The following is a 24,815-nucleotide window of genomic DNA, read 5'->3' as shown; positions in this document are numbered from 1 at the left end:
ATTAGGTTGGGGAAAAAGTCTAACGGCACATTGCCGTTATCATTATTTTTGGTTCCCATATGTGGCCGCCGAGCGATCGTGGGTTGTCGGGCGAAGAGAATTAAAATAACGTGTATGAGGTTGTTTTACAATATCCAATAATTATTACAACGAAATATTATCAGTAATACAATCAACTCAGGTAAAGACGCTCCACCAGGCACGTTTTGTGTCTGCGAGATGCAAAAGGATTGTTTTCCGTTTTACTTCGCTTACAAAAGAGACTGAAGTTGCGTCAGAGCGAAGAGACGTCAAAACCACCATAATTTAAAAAAAGGTTGCTATCTGATATCATAACCGCATTTGACGTTTCTTGATGCTCTCAAAATACAGTGGCGGCGTCACGGCCAGACTGACATTCGCACGTCCTCGTGCGACAGCTCACACCTCGGGTTATCTGAAAAGACAAAGTACATCTGCAGTGCACAACTAGGCATGCTCGCCCATCCCTGACAAGCTACCAATTTGTATCACATGATTAAATAGATCTGGGCTTTCTTCCCCCACATTAGCTACCAACTCACTGGGCGGACAAATGACCTCAGGCGTCCCTTCGACTAGCTCACCAAGTCACATGGTGAGATAGACCGGACAACCGTCAAAGTCCCTTCCACCAGTCGCAAAAACAACACACAGCTGCTGCAATCAACTGATTCGAAACGTCGACCCACATAGGCCAGTTCCAGACCAATTTCTTGACACTCAGCTCACGCACAACAAGTCATAGTTTGACCCTAGGCATCGACCCGGCTTAGGCCAGCCCAGTAGATCAACCACATCACATACCACATAGGAAAATATAGTCTGGTCATGAGCATGGACCCGATTTAGGCCAGCCCAGTTAACCAACTACATCCTACCTATTGTCCAACTAATATCATGCCTATGCTCTAGATAAAAGTGGGCACAGGAACAGGGTTTACACGTAATAACTCACCAATAACTATTCTTCATATTCAGAGGCTGAGAGGGTGTTAGATCTGGCGGTCAAAGTATGTGAACTAGATATTGACACTATAACACTATCATCATCAAGTGTTGCCATTCCATTCTCATGACTATGGACTACCGCCGTCTCGGCCTCCTCTTCATTATTAATTAAGAAAGTAGCTACTTCAACCAACTCACCATAGCCCTGGGGTACTGCACGTAAGTTTTCATGGGCATATTTATAGGTTAGGTTAGATCCATCAATGTCTCGCAGCTCATAACTATTATGGTCTAATATCCGGACTATAGTAAAAGGATCTTTGAACTTACGCTGTAATGGTTTGATTACGCTCACTACTTTTTATAAAGGCAAAATCACCTACGATAAATGGTCTTACTTTTGCTTTGCCCCGGTTAACGCGTATTTCGTCCAATGAAACCAATTTTTTTTTAATATTTTCAGAAGCATTATGCCGAATAGTTTCTAAATCTAAGCGAGACTCAGGTTCCGCGTGCACGGATAAAGTTGATATCCCTAATGACTGTGCTCGTATGCCAAACACAAGTTCCGTCGGTGAGTATCCCGTTACTCTGGATCGGGTGCTATTCAACGCCAGCTGGACTTCGGGAAGTTCGTCTCGCCAGGTTTTATTTAGGTAGTTTTCTACAATTGTGAGCAGGCACTATAAGGTGCGTCGTGGAGAAGGTCAATTTGTTCGTCAATACGAGGCAGCGGATAATGCTCGGGACGTGTGTTGGTATTGGGTTCCCTATAGTCTCCGCACATCCTATCAGTGTTGTCGTGCTTTTTAACCAATAAAATGGGGCTAACAAATGGAGAACTACTTTCCCGAATAGCGTTCGCTTTTAATAGGAACTCTATTATCTCGTTGACTATTTTTTTTTCGCGGGAGCTAACCTATAAGGATGCCTTTGAACCGCCTTGTTTGGATCAATAGGATATATCCGGAGAACACCCGTCGTGACTCGTCGCGTTAGTATATTGTCGAAGTGAATTATTCACTGTATTTCTCTAAAATTATAATTAAAGCCAATTTGTCATCGTCTTGTAAATCTATATCAATATTCGCGAAATCAAAACCGCTACACTTGTCAACTAAGTTGACTTCTTTATGTTGAGAAAAGGTGATGTGATCGCTGTCGATATGCACGTGCACGTTCTCCTCCAGTATATCTCTACCTATTATTACCGGTTCAGCAATAGTGCCATCGGGTACTATGTGAAACATTACTGAAAGCGACAAGCCTTGGATTAATGGAACTAATAACCTGGGAAACGCATTCCACATCACCGTTACCAATGCCCGTCAGATACACTAATTCACCCTGCGCAGTACCAGGGAACTTATCGGCATAGCTATTAGTTATTAATGAACAAGCAGATCCACTATCCAAAAGAAAGGGAACTGACTCACCGGATGTTGTAGTTACCGTGCTCCTCGATGCCTTGCATTCACACACATGGACCTCTTTGTCCGGCGCTGCTCCACTGCCGCCCACTCGATCTGGACACGCCGATGCCAGGTGTCCTGGTCTTCCAGACACAAAGCAGGCGATTAGTCTGTCAGTGCCTTTGGATGCTTGATTGCGCGTCTTCTTAGAAACAGCAGGCTCTTCCTTTAGCTTACGACAGTCGATTGCTTTGTGACCCGAAGTACCGCAGCGGTGACATATCCCCGTGAAGCGCGATGCATAAAATCGGGTCCTTTTCACATCCCGTTCTGTCCGCGGAATGCGTCCGATGATGTTCCAAAGTCGTATGGCTGCCTCAGTCGCGGTTTCTTAACACCGACTTGGAAACGTAGAATTTCGTCGAAATAATCCTATGGTATCATAGGCTTCGCAAACTTCGCGAGCAATATTTCTTTTAATTGAGGCCATGTCAGCTGCGATGTCTGCAGTCGTGTTAAGCAGGTAGAAGCTCGGCCTTTAAATGCACGGGTCAGTAACAACAATAGATCTGCACCTCCTACCTTGCGGTCGTTGATAACAATTTCGGTTACGTTGCACCAACCTTCTATGTTGCTTCGTTGTCGTCTGGGTCGAACTCAATTAATTGGATAGACGCGCTGCTTACAGGTTGCGGTTGTGTTAAAGCCATCATTCGAGACAAAAACAACTCCATATGTTGCGGTGCTGGTGCTGACGATCTGGTACGAGTATTCTCTCCAGAAGTAAGCCCTTCATATCCCACTTCTGATAACGGCACATTGCCGTTATCATTATTTTTGGTTCCCATATGTGGCCGCCGAGCGATCGTGGGTTGTCGGGCGAAGAGAATTAAAATAACGTGTATGAGGTTGTTTTACAATATCCAATAATTATTACAACGAAATATTATCAGTAATACAATCAACTCAGGTAAAGACGCTCCACCAGGCACGTTTTGTGTCTGCGAGATGCAAAAGGATTGTTTTCCGTTTTACTTCGCTTACAAAAGAGACTGAAGTTGCGTCAGAGCGAAGAGACGTCAAAACCACCATAATTTAAAAAAAGGTTGCTATCTGATATCATAACCGCATTTGACGTTTCTTGATGCTCTCAAAATACAGTGGCGCCGTCAAGTCTTTTCGCATATAGTATGTATGAACTTGTAATAAAATCTCTTTGTCTATACCATTTGTATCTGGCTGGTTTTGGTATCATTAAAAAGTTTTAATATTAAAGGAGGCACTTCCAAATTCAAATTAGGAATTTGTGTGATTTTCATTTGTTTTTGTTGTTGTTAAAATGAGTGAATCTTAAGAAGAAATTCGATACATTTTAAAATTTTACTATAAAAAACGTAAAAATGCAACTCAAGCCGCGAAAAAAATTTGTGATGTTTATGGACCTAATGCAGTATCTGTGAGAGTAGCGCAAGTTTGGTTTAAGCGTTTTCAAGCCGGAAATTTTGATATCAAAGATGCATCTCACTCTGGTCGCCTTGTTACGGACAAAATTGATGCCATTTTTGAAAAAGTGGAGTGAGATCGGCATATTAGTAGTTACGATGTAGCTGAAGAACTGGCAATTGACCACAAAACGGTTTTGACTCATTTGAATAAAGCTGGGTACACAAAAAAGCTCGATATATGGGTGCCTCATGAACTCACTGAAAGAAACCTAATGAACCGTGTACTCATTTGTGATTCTTTATTACGACGTAATGAAACCGAACCATTTTTGAAGAAGCTGATAACTGGTGATGAAAAGTGGATCACATACGACAAGAACGTGCGAAAAAAATCGTGGTCAAAGGCCGGTCAAGCTTCACAGACTGTGGCAATACCCGGATTAACTCGCAACAAGGTAATGCTGTGTGTATGGTGGGATTGGAAGGGCATCATTCATTATGAGCTGTTACCGCCCGGCAGGACCATCGATTCAGAACTGTATTGCGAACAATTGATGTGATTGAAGCAAGAAATTGAGAGAAAGCGGCCAGAATTGATCAACAGAAGGGGTGTGGTTTTTCACCATGACAACGCTAGACCTCACACATCTTTAGCCACTCAACAAAAATTACGAGAGTTTGGCTGGGAGGTATTAATGCATCCGCCGTATAGTCCTGACCTTGCACCTTCAGATTTTCATCTGTTTCGGTCTCTGCAGAATTCCTTAGGCAGTTTCAGGTTAACATCACGAGAGGACTGCCAAAACCACTTGTCGCAGTTTTTCGATCAGAAGCCCCAAAATTTTTACAGCAATGGGATCATGTCACTGCCAACAAGATGGCAAAAAGTTATGGAACAAAATGGCACCTACATACTTTAGTCAAATGTAAATAAACTATAAAAAAAACTTTTTGAATTTTCATATAAAATACGAAGAAACTTTTTCCCCAACCTATTATTACATATAAAAAAGCGTAACTGCTAAGTTTCTTGTTGGTTCCTCTCGGTAGAATCTACTTTCCGAACCGGTAGTTTCCTTCACTTGATATATTTGTTATATGATGAACCAAAAATGCTTGTAAAAGCCTATTTGAATAAAGTATATTTTGATATTGATTACGGTTTCGGTTTCGAATTCGATTTTGATTGTCTATTTAACAGACAAATGCTCATAATTTCGTTCATATACCTGTATTTTTTATGTATAATATTATCATGGAAGAGATCGCCTAAAAATCGCATATGATTATATAAAATCTCAGTGTCATCTATAAAATAATATACTGGCTGTGTTTGACTTATCACTATAATCTGTATAATTTGAAATCATTCTTTTTTTTGTATTGTAGGTGGTTACATTTCATAGTATTTTAAGGATATAAGAATTAATAGCATGAAATGCTTAAATATATCCAAATATGAACCAAGACTAGTTACTGTATAAATCTTGATCGCGTGGAATGTTGGCAAGAATGCTAGCAGCATATCTCCGTTGAATCGCAATTCCGACTCTCTGGGCCAAAAACGAACCAACGCTCCTGTCACCAGTAGAGACAATGAGGCGAGGTGTTGTACTTTTGATGAAGCTTTATGCACCACTACTCCAAGAACCAAGCATTTCGACCGCAAATGGAACACAAAGTAATTTGACATAAGAAACGAATATTTAGATCTTTTTTTGCTTCAGCTTTTTCCGCAGCGGCACTGGCTCTTAAAATTGTTTCTCGGATATGAGACGGGGTCCTGACAGAGGTTATGACTGGTTTTTCTTTTGGTAATATTTCAGTGTCAAGTGATGAAATATTTTTTAATTAAAATTTTAATGTCAAATATATTAGTTCTCTGTAACCACCCAGTTGGTGGTAGAGCTTTGTGCAAGCCCGCCTGGGTAGGTACCACCCACTCATCAGATATTCTACCGCTAAACAACAGTACGCAGTATTGTTGTGTTCCGGTTTGAAGGGTGAGTGAGCCAGTGTAACTACAGGCACAAGGGAGATAGCGTCTTAGTTCCCAAGGTTAGTGGCGCATTGGCGATGTAAGGAATAGTTAATATTTCTTACAGCGTCATTATCTATGGATGATGGTGATCACTTACCATCAGGTGGCCCATATGCTCGTCCGCAAACCTATTCCACAAAAAAAAGTTACTTTTATCCGCTCGCCCAAATTACTTTTTTATTGATTTGGAAAATTTTAATAAATTACAATAAAGAACCATCTTTAACCTTTTGCACATACACATACGGCTGAATTTCTTCATAATGAGACCATAACCGATTTATTACATGCAGCTGTCGTGCCACTGGGATAAAAGTCAGCTTACGATATTTATTCAGCTTCAATATTAGATAGTAGATACATACACAATATCGGGCCAATTATTTATTTATAGAAATTATCAAATCAAAACAAGCCCTATATTATATTTATTATCATTATAAATTTTATGTAACTCCATTAAACCATAATCTTAAAACTGAACAGAAGCTTATATGATTAGATTAGTGTGCCATATTTTGAAATAATTTGAATCAAAAAGATCTTGCTAGACTTTTAATTTAACACATTTTTAGTAAAGAATTAATCAAATTCTATTAAATTTGTAGTATTATGAATGAATGTGTAGCTCAATTTTTGTATGTATAACCAATCAGTGGTTATTTTATATAAAACGGCTTTTCGGAAACTGACCAGGTATTGGGAAAAAAAAAATCAACAAAATGGAAGAATTCTGAAGGTGTGTTTCTAGCAAATATCGGTTTTTAGATTCAAATTATAAAGGTAATAAGTATTTACATGTGGTATTGTTTTATATTTAATACAAAGTAGATAAGATAACAGAAAATGTATCAGGAATATTATTTTTATGTTTTATCTATAATTTACAACCCGATGAAAAATCCTATCAGAAAACAGTTTGTCATGTTTTATTACCTTTAAACAGGATAAATAGAAATCTATGTATTTAGATGAAAAGATTAAAATATTTCATTACCAATTTCCGCCTCTTAGATAATTTTCAGAAACTCTTTGTAAAACATAAAAATTTTAACAAAAAGAAAAACCGACTTCAAACAAAACACTATTTTAAAACAAATGAATACGCACGAAAAAGTAATATAAATAATTCCGTATTCAACATATTTTTTAGAGTCCTCCTAAGTAAAGTAAAATGAAAAATATTAGACAACTTAAAAGTCGATTTACGATTATATAATGTAGTTATAATTATTGGTATATTTGGAGCCGGTGTCAGCCACGGTGCCCTTGCCCAACAATCAAAAGAAAGAAGCGATACGAGCCCCTTGATTGATCCAGTATATTATTGTGTAAAAGGTAATTTGTAAAAAACATATTTGTTAAAGTATTCTCGTATTGTTTTTTGATAGATATACTGTAGGGTTTTATTGGCTGACACCGGCTCCAAATATAACAATAATTATAACTACATTATATAATCGTAAATCGACTTTTAAGTAGTCTAATATTTTTCATTTTACTTTACTTAGGAGGACTCTAAAAAATATGTTGAATACGGAATTATTTATATTACTTTTTCGTGCGTATTCATTTGTTTTAAAATAGTGTTTTGTTTGAAGTCGGTTTTTCTTTTTGTTAAAATTTTTATTTATTTTTTGATTTTAAGTGAAGCTGATGTTGACTAACTATTTTTTATTAATATGGATAGATTAAGCGTTCCGTTTATATGAGTCAGAAACTACTTCGAGGACAATTTCAAAGGAAACTTGCGAAAAGAGGAAAAGTAGACTTTCAAAAATGCGGATTTAATACGTCATGCGGCGTAAACTACAAGGTACCACCCTCGAAAGAGGTGTAATCGACCTTAGTAAAAAACTTTGCAAAAGAGCTATTATATGTCGTACATCATATGACATCACATCATATGCACAAAATTTGATTAAAGACAGTAAGAAATTCTGCCCCAAATCGCACCCTAACTGTAAGCTGTTTAGGAGTTCCGTCAATACATAGTATAAAACAAAGTCACTTTTTCTGTCCCTATATCTTTAAAACTACGCAACTGATTTTAATGCGTTTTTTTTAATAGATAGTGTGATTCAAGGGGAAGGTTTTTGTATATAATACATGAACAATATAGGAAAGAAACACTGACAATTTTAGAAGTTTGCAATGTGATGTCGTAAATAAACAAATTCTTTAGTATATTTAGTATCAGTATTGCACCCGTGAGAAGTCGGGGCGGGTCGCTAGTTGATTATAATATTTGATTATGACAATTACATGAACATAACCACGTTCCGGAAGGTGATTCAAATATCCAAGTAACCCATAAATAAAAGATTCGACCGAGTATTGCTAACGTGCTCCTCAGAATTGTTCCGTTCCCTCCCGTTCCCTTAATTTGTCATGGATCCTGTGCTCAGAACCTTACCAAATTTTTACCAAACTACGCTTAAAGTATATCCTTTTTAATAAAAAAAGAATAATCAAAATTGTGCCAACCAATTTGGAGTTATTCACCTATTTGTCGCGCATATACATAAGGCAAATTTAAGACTTATGTCGTTTTCATACGGATACCATCATCGGAAAAAAATAAAAAAAAAATGGGACCCCACGGGAAGCACTACCTTTCAAACAAAAAAAAAATTATCAAAATCGGTCCACCCAGTAAAAAGTTATGAGGTAACAAACATAAAAAAAAAAAAAAAAAAAAAAAAAAAATACAGACGAATTGATAACCTCCTCCTTTTGGAAGTCGGTTGAAAATCGCTTTCACTGTCCCTATGTCTCTTAGTATGCTCAAATCTTTAAAACTACGCAACGGAATTTGATGCGGTTTTTTAGATAGAGTGATTCGAGAGTAAGGTTTATGTATATAACGGCACATTGCCGTTATCATTATTTTTGGTTCCCATATGTGGCCGCCGAGCGATCGTGGGTTGTCGGGCGAAGAGAATTAAAATCACGTGTATGAGGTTGTTTTACAATGTCCAATAATTATTACAACGAAATATTATCAGTAATACAATCAACTCAGGTAATGACGCTCCATCAGGCACGTTTTGTTTCTGCGAGATGCAAAAGGATTGTTTTCCGTTTTACTTCGCTTACAAAAGAGACTGAAGTTGCGTCAGAGCGAAGAGACGTCAAAACCACCAAAATTTAAAAAAAGGTTGCTATCCGATATTATTATCGCTTTTGACGTTTCTTGACACTCTCAAAATACAGTGGCGCCGTCATATATAAGACATGGAAAATATAGTAATGAAACACTTATAATTTTAGAAGTTTGTGATGTCGTAAATGAACAAATTCTGAAGCCGGGGCGGGTCGCTAGTTTACTATAAGAAAACAATAGGTGCACAAATGCATAAATCAATATTTTTCCATGAGATCAATGAGATCAATGAAAATTTAGGAGACGAATTTTGAAACTTATTATTATAAGGAATTTCGGTGAAATTTTATCTTTTTGCATCCACCGGTTTGGGCTGTGCTTTGGTTCGATTTTTTTTACTAAAAGCCTATGTAGATTTTTATTTTTGCTTACCGAATTGTAATACTGGCAAAGCCCAAACAATTAAGGCCTATTAAAGGAGTATTATTATTATTTAAGGACGGGCCTTTGTGTGGAACTCTACATGCGTTAACACGTTGGCCTCATCTCACGAGAAATAATGTTAAGAGCCGGTACCGTTGCGAAAAAAGCTGAAGCAAAAAAATAACTAAATACTCGTGTATTATATAACATTTCTTCTATTATTATAAAAAGCTTCATCAAAAGTATAACACCTCGCCTCATTGCCCCCACTGGTGACACGAGGGCTGGTTCGGTTTTTACCCAGAGGATCGGAATTACGATTCAACGGGGAAAAACTGCTAGCATTCTTGTCACCATTCCACGCGGTCAAGATTTATACAGTATCTAGTTTTGGTTCATATTTGGATATATTTAAGCATTTAATTTTATTTGGGGTGACGCTGCAGATATTGAATCTGTCTTTATTTTACAAAAGAGAGTAATCCGGTCTATTCATAATCTTGGAGCTAGAGACTCTCTTCGGGATGTTTTTAACAAAGTAGGAATACTCACTGTTGCGTCGCAATATATTTACAATAATATTATGTAATAATATATGCACAGTAACATTGATCACTTTGACAAAATCAGTGATAATCATTGTATATGCACTTGGAGTAAAGATAAGCTTAAAACGCCAAATTTCACCGACAAGACACCGACTCCAAATATAGCAATAATTATAACTACATTATATAATCGTAAATCGACTTTTAAGTAGTCTAATATTTTTCATTTCATTTTACCTAGGAGGACTCTCAAAAATGTGTTAAATATGCAATTATTTTTATTACTTTTGAGTGCATTTTAATTTGTTTTAAAATACTGTTTTGTCTGAAGTCGGTTTTTCTTTTTGTTAAAATTTTATTTATTTTTTGATTTTAAGTGAAGCTGATGTAGACTAACATTTTTTTCTTAATATGGATAGATTAAGCGTGCCGATTATATGAATCAGAAACTACTTCAGGGACAATTTCAAAAGAAACTTTCGAATTAAGCAAAAATAGACTTTCGAAAATGCGGCTTTAATACGTCATGCGTTATAAACTACAAGGTACCACTCTCGAAAGAGCTGTAATCGACCTCAGTAAAAAAACTTTGCAAAAGAGCTATTCGTATGCTATGTCGTACATCATATACACAAAATTTGATTAAAGACAGAAAGAAATTCTGCCCCAAATCGCACCCTAACTGTAAGCCGTTTAGGAGTTCCGTCAATACATAGTATATAAAACAAAGTCGCATTCTCTGTCCCTATATCTTTAAAACTACGCAACGGATTTTAATGCGGTTTTTTTTAATAGATAGTGTAATTGAAGGGGAAGGTTTGTGTATATAATAAATGAACAATATAGTAAAGAAACACTGACAATTTTAGAAGTTTGCAATGTGATGTCGTAAATAAACAAATTCTTTAGTATATTTAGTATCAGTATTGCAACCGTGAGAAGTCGGGGCGAGTCGCTAGTTGATTATAATATTTGATTATGACAATTACATGAACATAACCACGTTCCGGAAGGTGATTCAAATATCCAAGTAACCCAAAAATAAAAGATTCGACCGAGTATTGCTAACGTGCTCCTCAGAATTGTTCCGTTCCCTCCCGTTCCCTTAATTTGTCATGGATCCTGTGCTCAGAACCTTACCAAACTTTCACCAAACTACCCTTAAAGTATATCCTTTATAATAAAAAAAGAATCATCAAAATTGGTTAACGTGATTTTGAGTTATTCACCTATTTGTCGCGCATATACATAATGCAAATTTAAGACTTACGTCGTTTTCATACGGATACCATCATCAGAAAAAAATAAAAAAAAATGGGACCCCACGGGAAGCACTACCTTTCAAACAAAAAAAAAATTATCAAAATCGGTCCACCCAGTAAAAAGTTATGAGGTAACAAACATAAAAAAAAAAAAAAAAAAAAAAAAAAAAAAAAAAAATACAGACGAATTGATAACCTCCTCCGTTTGGAAGTCGGTTGAAAAGAGAGTAATCCGGTCTATTCATAATCTTGGAGCTAGAGACTCTCTTCGGGATGTTTTTAACAAAGTAGGAATACTCACTGTTGCGTCGCAATATATTTACAATAATATTATGTAATAATATATGCACAGTAACATTGATCACTTTGACAAAATCAGTGATAATCATTGTATATGCACTTGGAGTAAAGATAAGCTTAAAACGCCAAATTTCCGACACCGCAAAGTCAATAAATCTTTCTTGGGGCAAGGTATCCGTTTCTATAATAAAATTCCGCAGATTTCTAACTTTATTTCTTCGTAAATTCAAATCATTTATAAAAAATACATAGGTAAAAAAGGCGTATTACTCGATACAAGATTTTGTAGATACTGTCATGATTTTTAAATAATTTTAATTGAAGTAATAATATTTAGTACTGCTTTAATTTTTAAATACGTTGTTTTTAAATTAAATAACATTTTTAAGTATTATTATTGATTCGGTTATCGACAACATATTGGTGCAAGCCCGTGCCTTCCTCGGGTGGCGTGGCGTGGTGTGGCGACTGGTACCGCCTGGCACGAGAAAAAGAACACAAGAGGGATTGATTGGGAACGAAAAAGAAAAAAAGGACATTCTTGTGAGAATAGTGGTGAAGACTAGTTAATTTTAATATATTAAGCGGATACTTAATATTGTATCAAGTGATAAATTAATATACTGAAATAATTAAATGTTACGTGAGTAGTTTTATTACACTTCAGAAGTGACACGGACCGGATAAAAAGGTATGTTTAAGCAAATATTATCGAGACATTTTGTCTGTGAGGATGTTGTTTTAACGCCCACAGCGGTAAATTATACACTATTAATTAATTAATGAATTTTTAATACTGTCAGCAGACAAATAATCGTGATATAGCTTATTTCTTTTTGAATTAAGCTGTTGACCGGCTTATTAAAATATTTAACATAGAATATATATAATAAAAATATGATGATATTTTTTTTATTTTTTTATTCTTATAAATAATCTACCATTCTGACTACATATTTACTTGGTTAATAAATCGCAATGCTGATTTTCTTTTTCTGTGTCCATCTACTAATAAATTATCTTATTGATCTCTATTCTCTTATTCTCTAGTCTTAAAGTATTATAGAATCGGATAATGTTAGGGGGTGAACTATGTTTGTTCATCGGATAATGTTAGGGGGTGAACTATGTTTGTTCATCGGATAATGTTAGGGGGTGAACTATGTTTGTTCATCGGATAATGTTAGGGGGTGAACTATGTTTGTTCATCGGATAATGTTAGGGGGTGAACTATGTTTGTTCATCGGATAAAGTTAGGGGGTGAACTATGTTTGTTCATCGGATAATGTTAGGGGGTGAACTATGTTTGTTCATCGGATAAAATTAGGGGGTGAACTATGTTTGTTCATCGGATAATGTTAGGGGGTGAACTATGTTTGTTCATCGGATCATGTTAGGGGGTGAACTATGTGTGTTCATCGGATAATGTTAGGAGATGGACTATGTACATGTAGCTGAGCTGAAATTGTTGTTGTTTTTGCACATAGTATGGTAAACAGATTACGTCTCAGTTAATATTTATACGTTTTAGAATTTACTGGCAATGTCATCTGATCATGAAGCGGACACGCCGCCGGTTACGCCTCCAAAGCGACGGCGGCCGAAGAAGGCGAGTAAACGAAGAAGGCGAAGGAACTCGTCTTCTTCGTCATCATCCGCTGATGAGTCTTCACCGCGAAGGACGCGTAAGCTATCAAGCAGGCTAACCTCTAGGGACGTGCTGAAACTTCTGTCCAAATGGAAGGGAGAGTCAACAAAGAATAATTTTGGTAGTAACAATAATTTTAATAATGTTATTCCTGAATTTGACCCGTCCTGCAGGACCCAAACTATTGATTGCTGGCTGCGAAAAGTAAACGAATGTGCCTCTATATACGGTTGGGAGGATAAGCAGACAATACACTACTCTTTACAAAAGCTAATTGGTCTGGCTAAGAAATGGTTTGAGTCTTTGCAGACGGTCAAATTTACTTGGGACGAGTGGCAACTGAAATTACGCAAGGCATTCCCCAGCGACGAAAATTACGGACGTCTCTTGGAAGAAATGTTAAATCGCACATCACGTAATGATGAGAGCTTGCGGGAATATTTTTATGACAAATTGGGTTTGTTAAGTATGTGTGAAATTACTGGTAAGAAGGCTGTTGATTGTATTGTGTACGGCATAAGCGACCGATCTGTTAGGAATGGGGCACAGGCTCTCGATAGTACGGAACCAGAAGATTTGCTTACTTACCTTTCTTCCCAAAAACCACAACAGGCTATGAGTTACAATAATAGACCGCGTGAACGCACATTTCAAAAGCCCAACAACTCTGCAAACACCAATATGGGTGCCAGCAACTCAAATTTAAATTCTGTAATTTGCTACAATTGTCGCGTTAAAGGTCATCCTTATTTTAAATGCACTAAGCCGCTAACAATATGCAAACGTTGTAATCGGGTAGGACATGACAGCGACCGATGCAGGCTTGACTCCTTAACATCCACAAATCCAAAAAGTAGAGAATTTTGAAAAAACACTTTAAAAATTGACACAACTAATGACCCTAATAGTAAGTTCTTCAAAACTATCACAATCAATGACCATTCTCTCAAAGCCTACATAGACTTCGGGAGTGATTGTACTCTTTTGCGTAAAAGCGATGCAAAGTTTTTGAAACTTGTACAAAATTATGACAATATTCCAATTGTAAGAGGGTTTGGTCAGTCTTCTGTAATAATACCTTTGTACAAAACCTTCGTTTCTGTGAGGGTTGATGACATTGAATCGATTATCGAAGTATTAGTGGTTGATGACGCGCACATGCAGGTATCTGTGATTATTGGACAAAACTTTACAGAACAGCCATTCGTTACAGTCTTAAAGAATAGTGACAATCTGACGTTCTATCTAAGTCCTAATAAAATTCCATTTGATAACGATGAGGATACATTAAAACTTTACGTTACCGATACCACTAACATTTCGAAAACCGGCGTTGTCCCTGTGCAAATAGATCATGATTTTACCGGAGATATTTTTATTGGGGGCTATAACTCAGTCGAACCACGGAAGGAATAGCGGTTGTTGCCGGGCGCTTACCGTATTTGTTGCGGCAAAGGTGGGGTCATTATTTCCAATCTGTCCGATAGTACTTTAACTTTTGAAAAGGACGCCTTGATATCTAGAGCAAATCCCTTTGTTGAACGCCCTGCTTACCAGATTAACAGGATTGTAGAGAATTTCTCTACGATAGAACCCCTCAATAAAGCCGACATTAAGATTGGACCAGGTCTTGACAATAGTCAAGCAAATGCGCTTTATTCGTTACTTCAGAAAAACCGGGACTGTTTCGCTACCAACTTGGGTGAGATAGGCTGTGCTGTTGACGTGGAAATGAAAATTGATCTCGTGGATAACAAACCGATTGTTTACCGACCCTACCGCCTATCTCATTCCGAACGTGAAAAGGTCAGAGAAACAGTTAATGAACTTGTACAAAACAATATCGTTCAAGAGTCAAAGTCTGATTATGCTAGTCCAATTTTAATGGTAAAGAAAAAAACCGGTGAGCAGAGACTATGTGTAGATTTTAGGGCATTGAACAATAAAACAGTCAAAGATAGGTTTCCTCTTCCTCTCATTGATGATCAGTTATCTAATCTTAGTGGGAATACCTTCTTTACCACCCTCGATCTCGCATCAGGATATTATCAGATCCCAATGGCTCCAAGTAGCCGACATCTCACCGCCTTTGTCACGCCTGATGGGCATTATGAGTTTTTAAGAATGCCCTTCGGACTCGCTAACGCGCCAGCCGTCTTCCAGAGGATGATCAACAAAATTCTCGGTAATAAGCGATTTGAATATGCGTTAGCCTATTTGGATGACGTGCTGATACCATCAAAGGGAGTGGACGAGATGTTTTGGCGACTAGAGGAGGTGCTTAAAATTTTTAGAGAGTTCGGATTAACTTTGAAGCTCTCTAAGTGCCGTTTTTTCGATGCCACAGTTAGCTACTTGGGATATGACATTTCCTCACAAGGCATGCAACCCGGTGAGGCTAAGATAACAGCGGTCAAGGGATCTCCCACACCTAGCAATACACACGAAGTTCGTCAATTTCTTGGCTTAACTGGTTATTTTCGCAAGTTTATAAAAGGTTATGGGGAAATCGCTCGACCGTTGACTTCTCTATTAAAGAAAAAGGCAAAATGGCAGTGGTCTGAGATCGAGAACCAGGCATTCTCCCTTTTGAAGGAAAGTCTTGCTAGTCGTCCTGTTTTGGCCCTTTATGACCCAAGATTGGAGACCGAATTGCATACCGACGCCAGTTCTGTTGGCGTAGGGGGCATATTGATGCAATGGCAGAAAGAATCGCGGGTTTTAAAACCAGTAGCATATTTTAGTCGCCAAACAACACCAGAGGAGAGATATTTGCACTCCTATGAGTTAGAGACCCTAGCCGTCGTATGTTCCCTAAAAAAATTTAGGGTTTACCTTTTGGGCATACCTTTTAAGATTTTCACCGATTGTGCTGCACTTAGAACGACACTAACAAAAAGAGATTTAATTCCGCGTATAGCGAGGTGGTGGCTGCAAATAAGCGAATTTGATTTTAGTATAGAGTATCGACCGGGGGTACAAATGCAGCATGTTGATGCTCTCAGTCGAAATACCACTCTGCCCGCGAACTCAGAGGAACATTTATCCGTTAACATTTATTCTATAGAGAAGGACAACTGGCTTCTAAGTTTACAAAGAGCAGACCCCGACATCTCGCGTATTTCGTAAATTCTAAAACCGGAAGACGACCTAGAGTGCCGGGATATTCGCAAAAATTACGTTGTTAAAAACCACGTTATTTATAGAAAAATAATAATAAATAATAAATAATAAATAAATATGAGACAACATCACATACATTACTCTGATCCCAATGTAAGTAGCTAAAGCACTTGTGTTATGGAAATCAGAAGTAACGACGGTACCACAAACACCCAGACCCAAGACAACATAGAAAACTAATTGTAATCTACATCGACTCGGCCGGGAATCGAACCCGGGACCTCAGAGTGGCGTACCCATGAAAACCGCAGTACACACCGCTCGACCATGGAGGTCGTCATAAAATAGATGACCAATTACGCCTTGTTGTGCCACGAAGTGCAAGGTGGCAAGTATGTCGGGCTAATCATGACGAAGTAGGACATCACGGCTATTCTAAAACGCTAGAGAGGATACAAAGCAATTTCTGGTTCCCAAAATTGAGAAAATTTGTAAAAAAATATGTAGCGGCTTGCTTAGAGTGTGCATACAATAAAGATACTGCAGCAAAACGAAAGTCTGGACATTTATACCCAATTGAAAAGGTTAATATACCTTTTCACACTGTCCATATGTATCATTTAGGGCCATTTGTTCGCAGTAAGGATGGTAATACTCACATTTTGACCGTAGTCGACGCTTTCACAAAATACGTGTTCGTTAGACCAGTAAAATATCTTAAAACCAAAATCACTATCAAAGTCCTTGAGAAAATATTTTATGATTTCGGTATTCCGGCAAGGATAATATCTGACCGCGGTACTTCTTTCACGTCGACAGCCTTTAAGACCTTTTGTGAGGGACAAGGAATTAAGCATGTATTGAATGCGGTCGCTTGTCCCAGAGCCAATGGTCAAGCCGAAAGATTCAACCAGACTATTCTTAATTCACTAGCGGCACAAAATTCTTTTGGCCACGAGCGCGACTGGGACAAGTGCCTGGGGAAAATCCAGTGGGGCATTAACAACACTGTGATTGCCTCAACACAAAAAACGGCGACCGAAGCTTTGTTTGGACTCAAAATGCGGGATCATTTGGCAAATAAACTTAATGTTATAGATGAATCTATGACTTCTAATTTACAAAAACTTAGACAAGATATTAGCTCTAACATACAGAATGAGCAAGAAAAATTGAAACTAAGACATGATAAAAACACAATTTCAGAAAACAGATTTGTTGTATGTAGGATTATTAGCGCGCTAACCTTTGAGTTGTACTCTTAAATTTATGTATCATTATTATATTGTGTAGAGTTAAGTTTGTTTTAAGAATTGAGCTAAGTGTTATGTGGTTATATAATATAACAACCAATTATTTTCATATATTAGCAAAGGGTGTATTTATATATAAACTATAATGATTAGCATGTCGTGCGCCGGGAGTCGGCACGATGTCGGATGGCCGAATGTCATGATTTTTAAATAATTTTAATTGAAGTAATAATATTTAGTACTGCTTTAATTTTTAAATACGTTGTTTTTAAATTAAATAACATTTTTAAGTATTATTATTGATTCGGTTATCGACAACATATTGGTGCAAGCCCGTGCCTTCCTCGGGTGGCGTGGCGTGGTGTGGCGACTGGTACCGCCTGGCACGAGAAAAAGAACACAAGAGGGATTGATTGGGAACGAAAAAGAAAAAAAGGACATTCTTGTGAGAATAGTGGTGAAGACTAGTTAATTTTAATATATTAAGCGGATACTTAATATTGTATCAAGTGATAAATTAATATACTGAAACAATTAAATGTTACGTGAGTAGTTTTATTACAATACTGATGACTTCCACGCAAGATATGTTAATTTAAATAATTCTATTAACTAACATGACTTTGTATTTTTTAAATGTTGAAAAAGAATAACTACTGAGTTTCTTGCCGGTTCTTCTCGGTAGAATCTACTTTCCGAACCGGTAGTAGCTTCACTTAATTGTTAATTGACGATTCAAAAGTGCTTGTAAAAGTCCACTTTAATAAAGATTATTTTGTTTTTGAATGTTATTAATTCTTATGTTAATAAATTAGCTAATATAATATTAAAGGAGTAACTTTACAATATATACATCCTTATATATCTAAATCTTTAGTACATGTGCCTCTAACTGACCTACATATTGTTTCACCCGTACAAACTCGAAACGAGCAGCCAGTATATTAATATATATAGAGAGATAGCAATCCGTCAAATCGTCATCCTGTGTGATATCACGCATTTTATCCGATAATCCATGTTAATCCTTGCCTTATAATTAATCATCCAATATACGAATATATTTCTATTATCAGGTGTATTTATACTAAACGGATCAATAATTTATTTCGACGATTTTTCGAGAAGAAAATTTCAATCAGTTTACAAACGAATACACTTCGTATACATATTTTGATAATTTTCAAAAATACCTATTAGAAGGCAGCGAAATCCTCTGATTCATCCGTCGAACATAGCGACAATGCTTCTTTGTTCTCTTCTTCATTGGAGTTGATAGGTATATAATACCTAAACTGCATCCCTCGTTTTACAAAGATGTTTTCCAATTATATCAACTCAACTAACTACGAATTGTAATCCTGTTTATTTTTTGCTCATTAGTAGTATCTTAGTAACAACTTACTATAAAACGGTATTAATCGTGTTTGGTTTAATCCTATTTTTTTTAACTAATATTTACCCCCAAACTAGTACAGACCCAGCGAGAGTCTAATAATAGGGTCATAGTTAATCCTATTTAATCGGTAAAATTATATAATAACTAAATAACCAATTTCAGATAAAAAAACAGTCTTTTTTTCCATCTTTTTGGGTGACAGCGAAATTAAAATTTAGCTATAGATTTTCTACTTAAAAAAAAGGCCAGAACTAGTCTATTAAAATAACCAAGTCTATCCTTTCACCTCTCTTACTTCCTAATAAGTACCGTAATCTACTTCAGGTCAGTTGCCTATTTGAATGGAAACGTTATATTTTTTGTATAATATGATAGAAATCCATTCATTTCTATATGGTGCTAGTAACTGAAAATAGCATTTATCAATATCGGTGGTGAGAGATGGAGATCTAGAATGACTATCACTGCAAGAGTTTATCTCTGCAACTTCATCTAGTACACTGCGTCAAATTGTGGTTCACTCTGTCGAGTGGTTTACCACGCATAAGCGTTTCTATCATATGATTCTGTCATAAGACAGAAAGGTGATACACCGCACCATCCTATGTAGGTACTTTCAGAAACAGTCGCGTCTGATTAGTACCTGCGTTAGTTTGTATTTGAGACTGCCGTCTCATCTACCCAAAGACTCAAGGTGGGGTGGATAGCCTCCACTGTTGCTAGGCTTGCTGCACTCCACCTATACGTACCGGGACAGACGACGCTCTTACACCTCTTCGACTTCTGGTAGAATTCTGGTACTAACTGGTACAATTCTACGAGCACTTCAGCCTGAAGTCACCAGGACAGATCGCTCGTGAGAAGCGTTATTGCTTAAAGAAAAGAACTTGCTACTTCAGTCGACTAATTTTTTGATCGCTGCTGAATAAATATGCCAATGAACTCACCGACAAATGAAGTTACGAAAAAAATAACTGATATAAATGTATCAACATTAGTTACTAAGTCAATATTTCTTCCTTAATCCTATCATTCGGGTTATAAATTAAGTTACAGATAAAAGTCAATGTCTTAACGTCTATCAGATTATGATGTATATTATTGATATTGATTGAGTATATATATACGTGTATGAACTACCCAATATTGCTTGTATTACACGGTTTCGATAACTCGTAACAGCTATGCGCTCTTTAATTTTTCTGTTCGCCTTTGGCTTAACGGCTCTTGTGGGTAAGCATTTTTAAACAATATTATAATGAAATATGAAGATATTTAATCTAATGAGTTCATTTGTTCTTGTTTTGTTTGAGTTTAATGATCTCAGAATCTAACTATCCTATTTGAAAAAAAAACTTCCTGCGTTCGATGACCCATTTACCGCAAAAGATTAAAGAATATATTTATATCATCACCAGTATAGCAATACTTAGTATTTTTGTGCTCCGGTTCAAAGTGTGAATCAGCATGAACACATCATAGATTCCAAGGTTCGCGGAATCTTATCGAATAGAGGAATAGTTAATTCATGCAGGGGCAATTCTCATAGGCAGTGTTGATCACTTACCAATAGGTGGCCCGTTTACTAGTCCTACCTATATGACATATTATAAAGATAAAGCTAACAGGCAATATAAGAATAAATTAAATATTGAATTAATATAATCATTTCATCTCGTAAAATAACCAAAATTGACAATATTCTTATCTTCATTTACAGGCGCATCAGCTCAGCAAAGAATTGTCGGTGGCTCGGCCACTACCATACAAAATTACCCCTTCGCTGCTGTGGTGTTGAGGAACACTAACCAGGGCTATGTACAAACCTGCGGTGGTGTCATCCTGAACAACAGATCAATTCTTTCAGTTGCTCACTGCTTCTTGTAAGTTAATCGAATTCATTGATATTCTAGTTTTTTTTGGACTACTATCTAAATATTATCTAGCAAAATAATATAACTTTTTATAATCCTGTGGGATAACTCTCATCATTATACACGAATATATAGCTGTGTTAGGTTTTGTAGACATTTAACTAGGATTTATGATAAAATATCAAGTTTTTGAGAGTTTAATAGATACATTTTGGTATTGAAGCCAGGATGTCTGAGTTAGATCAGATTGTGCTTATGTTAAAATATCTTTTTATTAAACTTGCTTCTTCTTCTTCGGAAACCCGAAGTAGAAGAAACAAGTTTCGGTTGCGTTTAGTATTTATGACCATGTTGTTGATATTATTTATCAAAGAAAGGAATCAGTAATATGTATCAATAGAGACGCCAAGTTATGGCTAAAACTAATTAGTCCCAATATCAACACCGTTTCCAACGGTATCCTTTGCGGTCATTTTATTTCGGTCGCTTTAAAATAATGTCCTAATTGTAATATATTTTTGTAGAGCTAAGAAAACCTATTACCTCCTAACGGGAATACGTCGAATAAACATTTATATATTTAGCGTACAGAAATTTATAAAGAAAAAAGAAAGAGAAATTTATATAGATTATAAATTACTTTAAACAATTTACTAACAAACCAAATCTTAAAACGCAAACTCAATCTTCGAATTTATCTGAATATTAATAAATCACCAAATCATACACATTGAAATAAATTACTTACTCAGTTGAGCTTACCAATCCAAAAAAACACATAACACTTTTAAAACATTACAGCCCGTGCCCAAAAAAAGTTTCAATTTCGCGCGCTTTTTATTTTTTAATTATTTTTTTTATTCTAGCCAGAATAAAGGATTCTCTTAAATATATTTATTTACAGCCTTTAGTTTGCTTTGTAATAGTTTTTTAATACCAATTAATACTCCTTTTAGCAGCAAATATAAAAAATATTATTTTATTTTACAGCGGTACTTCAGCTAATGTTTGGCGCATACGCGTTGGATCTTCATACGCAAGCAGCGGAGGCACTACTCGCAATGTCGGCAGCCTGATCATCCATCCCAACTACAGCCATTGGTTCACAAATGATGTTGGTATACTTAGATTATCATCAACCATCAGCATTGGAGGAAACGTACAGCCCGGAAGATTCGCAGGTTCCAACTACAATGTAGCTGATAATCAGGCTGTTTGGACTATTGGATGGGGCGCAACTTCTGTAAGCATTGTAATCTATTCAAAACAGTCATTCAGATAATTGTTTACTGGTTAATATTTCATATCGATTTTCTTGTTTTCAGTACAATGGCCCCAAGTCAAGTCAGCTGAGACATGTCCAAGTCTTTACAGTGAACCAAAACGTATGCAGAAGTAACTACAACATTATCGCCATGACTGTCACTAATAACATGATGTGCGCTGGCATTCTGAATCAGGGTGGTCGTGACCCTTGCGATGGTGATTACGGTGGTCCTCTACTTCACAACGGCGTTGTCGTTGGTATTTCATCCTTTGGCAGCGGATGCGGTTACCGTGGATACCCAGCCGTTTACACCCGTATTCCTGTATTCATCAACTGGATCCAAAGCAACGCTTAGATTAATTAATTAAAATTGACATTAACTCAATAAATGTTTTTTTTTTATATTTTTTATATGAGTTTTTTAAATGAGATTATTATAATTTACTATGACTTAACACTATTTTAACGCAAACCTTCATAACATCAGTATATTTAATAATGTGTATAGTTTTATTTGTAATATTTCTTGTTGACGTTATCATGACACCAATTTAGAAATGGACATCTTACAACATTTTTACAAAAAACAATCTATTACTGAAAAAATTTCACACGTACTTAACTAAACGATGTAATAATATTGTACCAATGAGTTGATTCGATAATACACTTCGAAGTAGGGTGAAGTAAATCTGTAATGATTCTTAGTAAATCCGTTCCCAAGTCCCATTTAGTTTACCTGATGACGAGAAACTGGCGCGTAATTGCCCAATGAATCACCCAGTGATCTGTTTAGGATCCCGTACCTTAGCACCTGGGTGTATGTCGACCTAAGTACGGTAAATTATCTCAGAAGTATGCAGATCAAAAACTCGATCTTACTGAAATTACCATAAAAGATTCCTTGAAATAAAAGCTTTACTTGATATGCCATTTACCGACATGCTCAAATTGATAGAAAATAAAACCCTTTTCAAGCCAATATATTATTTACCTCAATAAATATAGAAATAAATAGCAGCGTATGCTTTATTATTCAAAGCATAAAGATGAGTCTTAATTGGGACACTACCATTTAATTACGATAAGTAATTAAATCACCTTAGACAAAATCATAATTTTTAAATTGCAATTCGATTAATCGCATTTGCAATGAAATACATACATATCACTTATTGAGAATAAACCGATTATTGGAACTCCTTTTAATTGGAATAGACTATTGGTACTTTTTTAAATATTTCTTCGCCCAGAATATTTTAAATATTGTAAGATCTTAATACGAAATTCAAAATTCTTTGACATTGTTATTGTCTATCACAAAAAAGTCAAAAATTACATGTTCGTTGCCGTTTGATAAAATTTTTGTAAAATATTAACATAAAAAAAAATTAAAAATAAAATAAAAACACCATGAGCGCTCCGTTTTACAGTTATGACCCTTGTGTCTGTACTGGTATGCCATGTGGAGCATGCTACCCTTACTCGACTAAGCCCTGCGCTGCGTCATGTAACGACATAAGACCGTGCTCTGTTTGTCCTGGTGGGGGATGTTCTCCTTGCCCAGCGCCAGTCCGCCCTTGTCCTGCACCATGCTTACCCCCACCTGTCCTACCTAGCTTGCCTCCATGCCCCCCATGTGATAAGGTTTGTTTACAAAATATATTTTCATTTTATTATACTACCTACACATCCCAACTTTTGGACGAGCAAATGCGTAGGATATTGTTTAATTCAGTATAAAATGTGTATCGGGGTGAAATCAATTATTTGAAATAATCATTATATTGATGTAGTATGAATAAAATTGTTCGTATATATTTGGGGTATTTTAGTTCGTATTAGTTAATTGGGGTCGTTATAAGCTATAACATTTTAATTAAGTGTTCCCTGTAATGCGAGTAGTATTATACTGGACAACTCAGTACGTCTGTAAAATAAAATAAACATTTTTGAACCAATTTTTATAATTCATCATATCTTTGAGATGTTCAAATGTTATTGGTGTTTATCAAAGTTTTTTTTATTCAGATTTTTTACACGGCTATAATTTTTAATAATCAACATTTAAATATAAAATTATGAATATTTCAGCCTGGCAATCCGATACCAGCCCCTACAAGGCTCTGTGATTCGGTTGCTATTCCCTGCTGTAGGCCGAACCGTTGCAAGCCTTGCCCCTGCTATTGCTGCACGGAACCAGCAATTTGTTCGCCTAAGCGGTGTAGCTATCCGGGAGTTCCCGTTTGTGGAGGCTGTTGCGGCCCGTGCATGCCTGTTTGGTGATGAAAAATTGACTTAGGAAAAATATTTATTGTGTCCGTCAAATTGTAAAGTTTGTTTATGAAAAGAAATGATTGTGAACGACATTAAAGTTTTAAGTCCTTAAAAATATGTTTCAATGCAAGTAAAATATAATATTTTGAATGAGATACATGGTTAGTATTATTGGTTAGGCTTTTAGGATAGACCTTTTACAATGGAATGTCTTATTTCACTTTTACGACGATAGTTGTTTCTCAACAGACGTGCTGTCCATGTATCACACTTTTTTTATTGTAAACTTAAATATGCCTGCACTTTATTGCCAGGCATCATCAATATAGATTTTTGGATTATATTTTGTTGTCAAAAAGTTTGTATTGTAGTCTAGAACATCTTTTTCATTAAGTCAGAGATTTTCGTTTGGTATTTGTGTTAATCGGTTTCTGGACTGACTTGGACTGTACTTGGCCAATTTTCCCT

The 24,815-nt window shown here is 36.3% G+C and overlaps 3 protein-coding genes across 3 annotated transcripts; all 3 read left to right on the top strand.

Moving 5' to 3' along the window:
• Positions 1-12,044: 12,044 nt before the first annotated feature.
• LOC124543722 lies at positions 12,045-14,021 on the top strand. The gene is made up of 2 exons (XM_047121998.1): positions 12,045-12,197; positions 13,038-14,021. Exon 2 carries the CDS (start codon positions 13,050-13,052, stop codon positions 14,019-14,021), a length of 972 nt encoding a protein of 323 aa, XP_046977954.1. The 5' UTR covers positions 12,045-12,197; positions 13,038-13,049.
• Positions 14,022-20,067: 6,046 nt separating this feature from the next.
• LOC124530727 (trypsin, alkaline B-like) lies at positions 20,068-22,467 on the top strand. The gene is made up of 4 exons (XM_047104990.1): positions 20,068-20,162; positions 20,650-20,812; positions 21,794-22,046; positions 22,129-22,467. Exons 1-4 carry the CDS (start codon positions 20,114-20,116, stop codon positions 22,423-22,425), a joined length of 762 nt encoding a protein of 253 aa, XP_046960946.1. The 5' UTR covers positions 20,068-20,113; the 3' UTR covers positions 22,426-22,467.
• Positions 22,468-23,392: 925 nt separating this feature from the next.
• On the top strand, positions 23,393-24,455 carry LOC124533581 (small proline-rich protein 2H-like). The gene is made up of 2 exons (XM_047108958.1): positions 23,393-23,717; positions 24,165-24,455. The coding sequence occupies exons 1-2, from the start codon at positions 23,484-23,486 to the stop codon at positions 24,354-24,356; spliced, it is 426 nt and encodes a 141-aa protein (XP_046964914.1). The 5' UTR covers positions 23,393-23,483; the 3' UTR covers positions 24,357-24,455.
• Positions 24,456-24,815: the final 360 nt, after the last annotated feature.

This window comes from Vanessa cardui, chromosome 1, assembly GCF_905220365.1.
Source record: "Vanessa cardui chromosome 1, ilVanCard2.1, whole genome shotgun sequence".
In the NCBI taxonomy this organism is placed as follows: Eukaryota; Metazoa; Arthropoda; class Insecta; order Lepidoptera; family Nymphalidae; genus Vanessa; species Vanessa cardui.
Note: the sequence above shows the minus strand (reverse complement) of the source record. Positions and strands in the feature narration are given on the sequence as shown.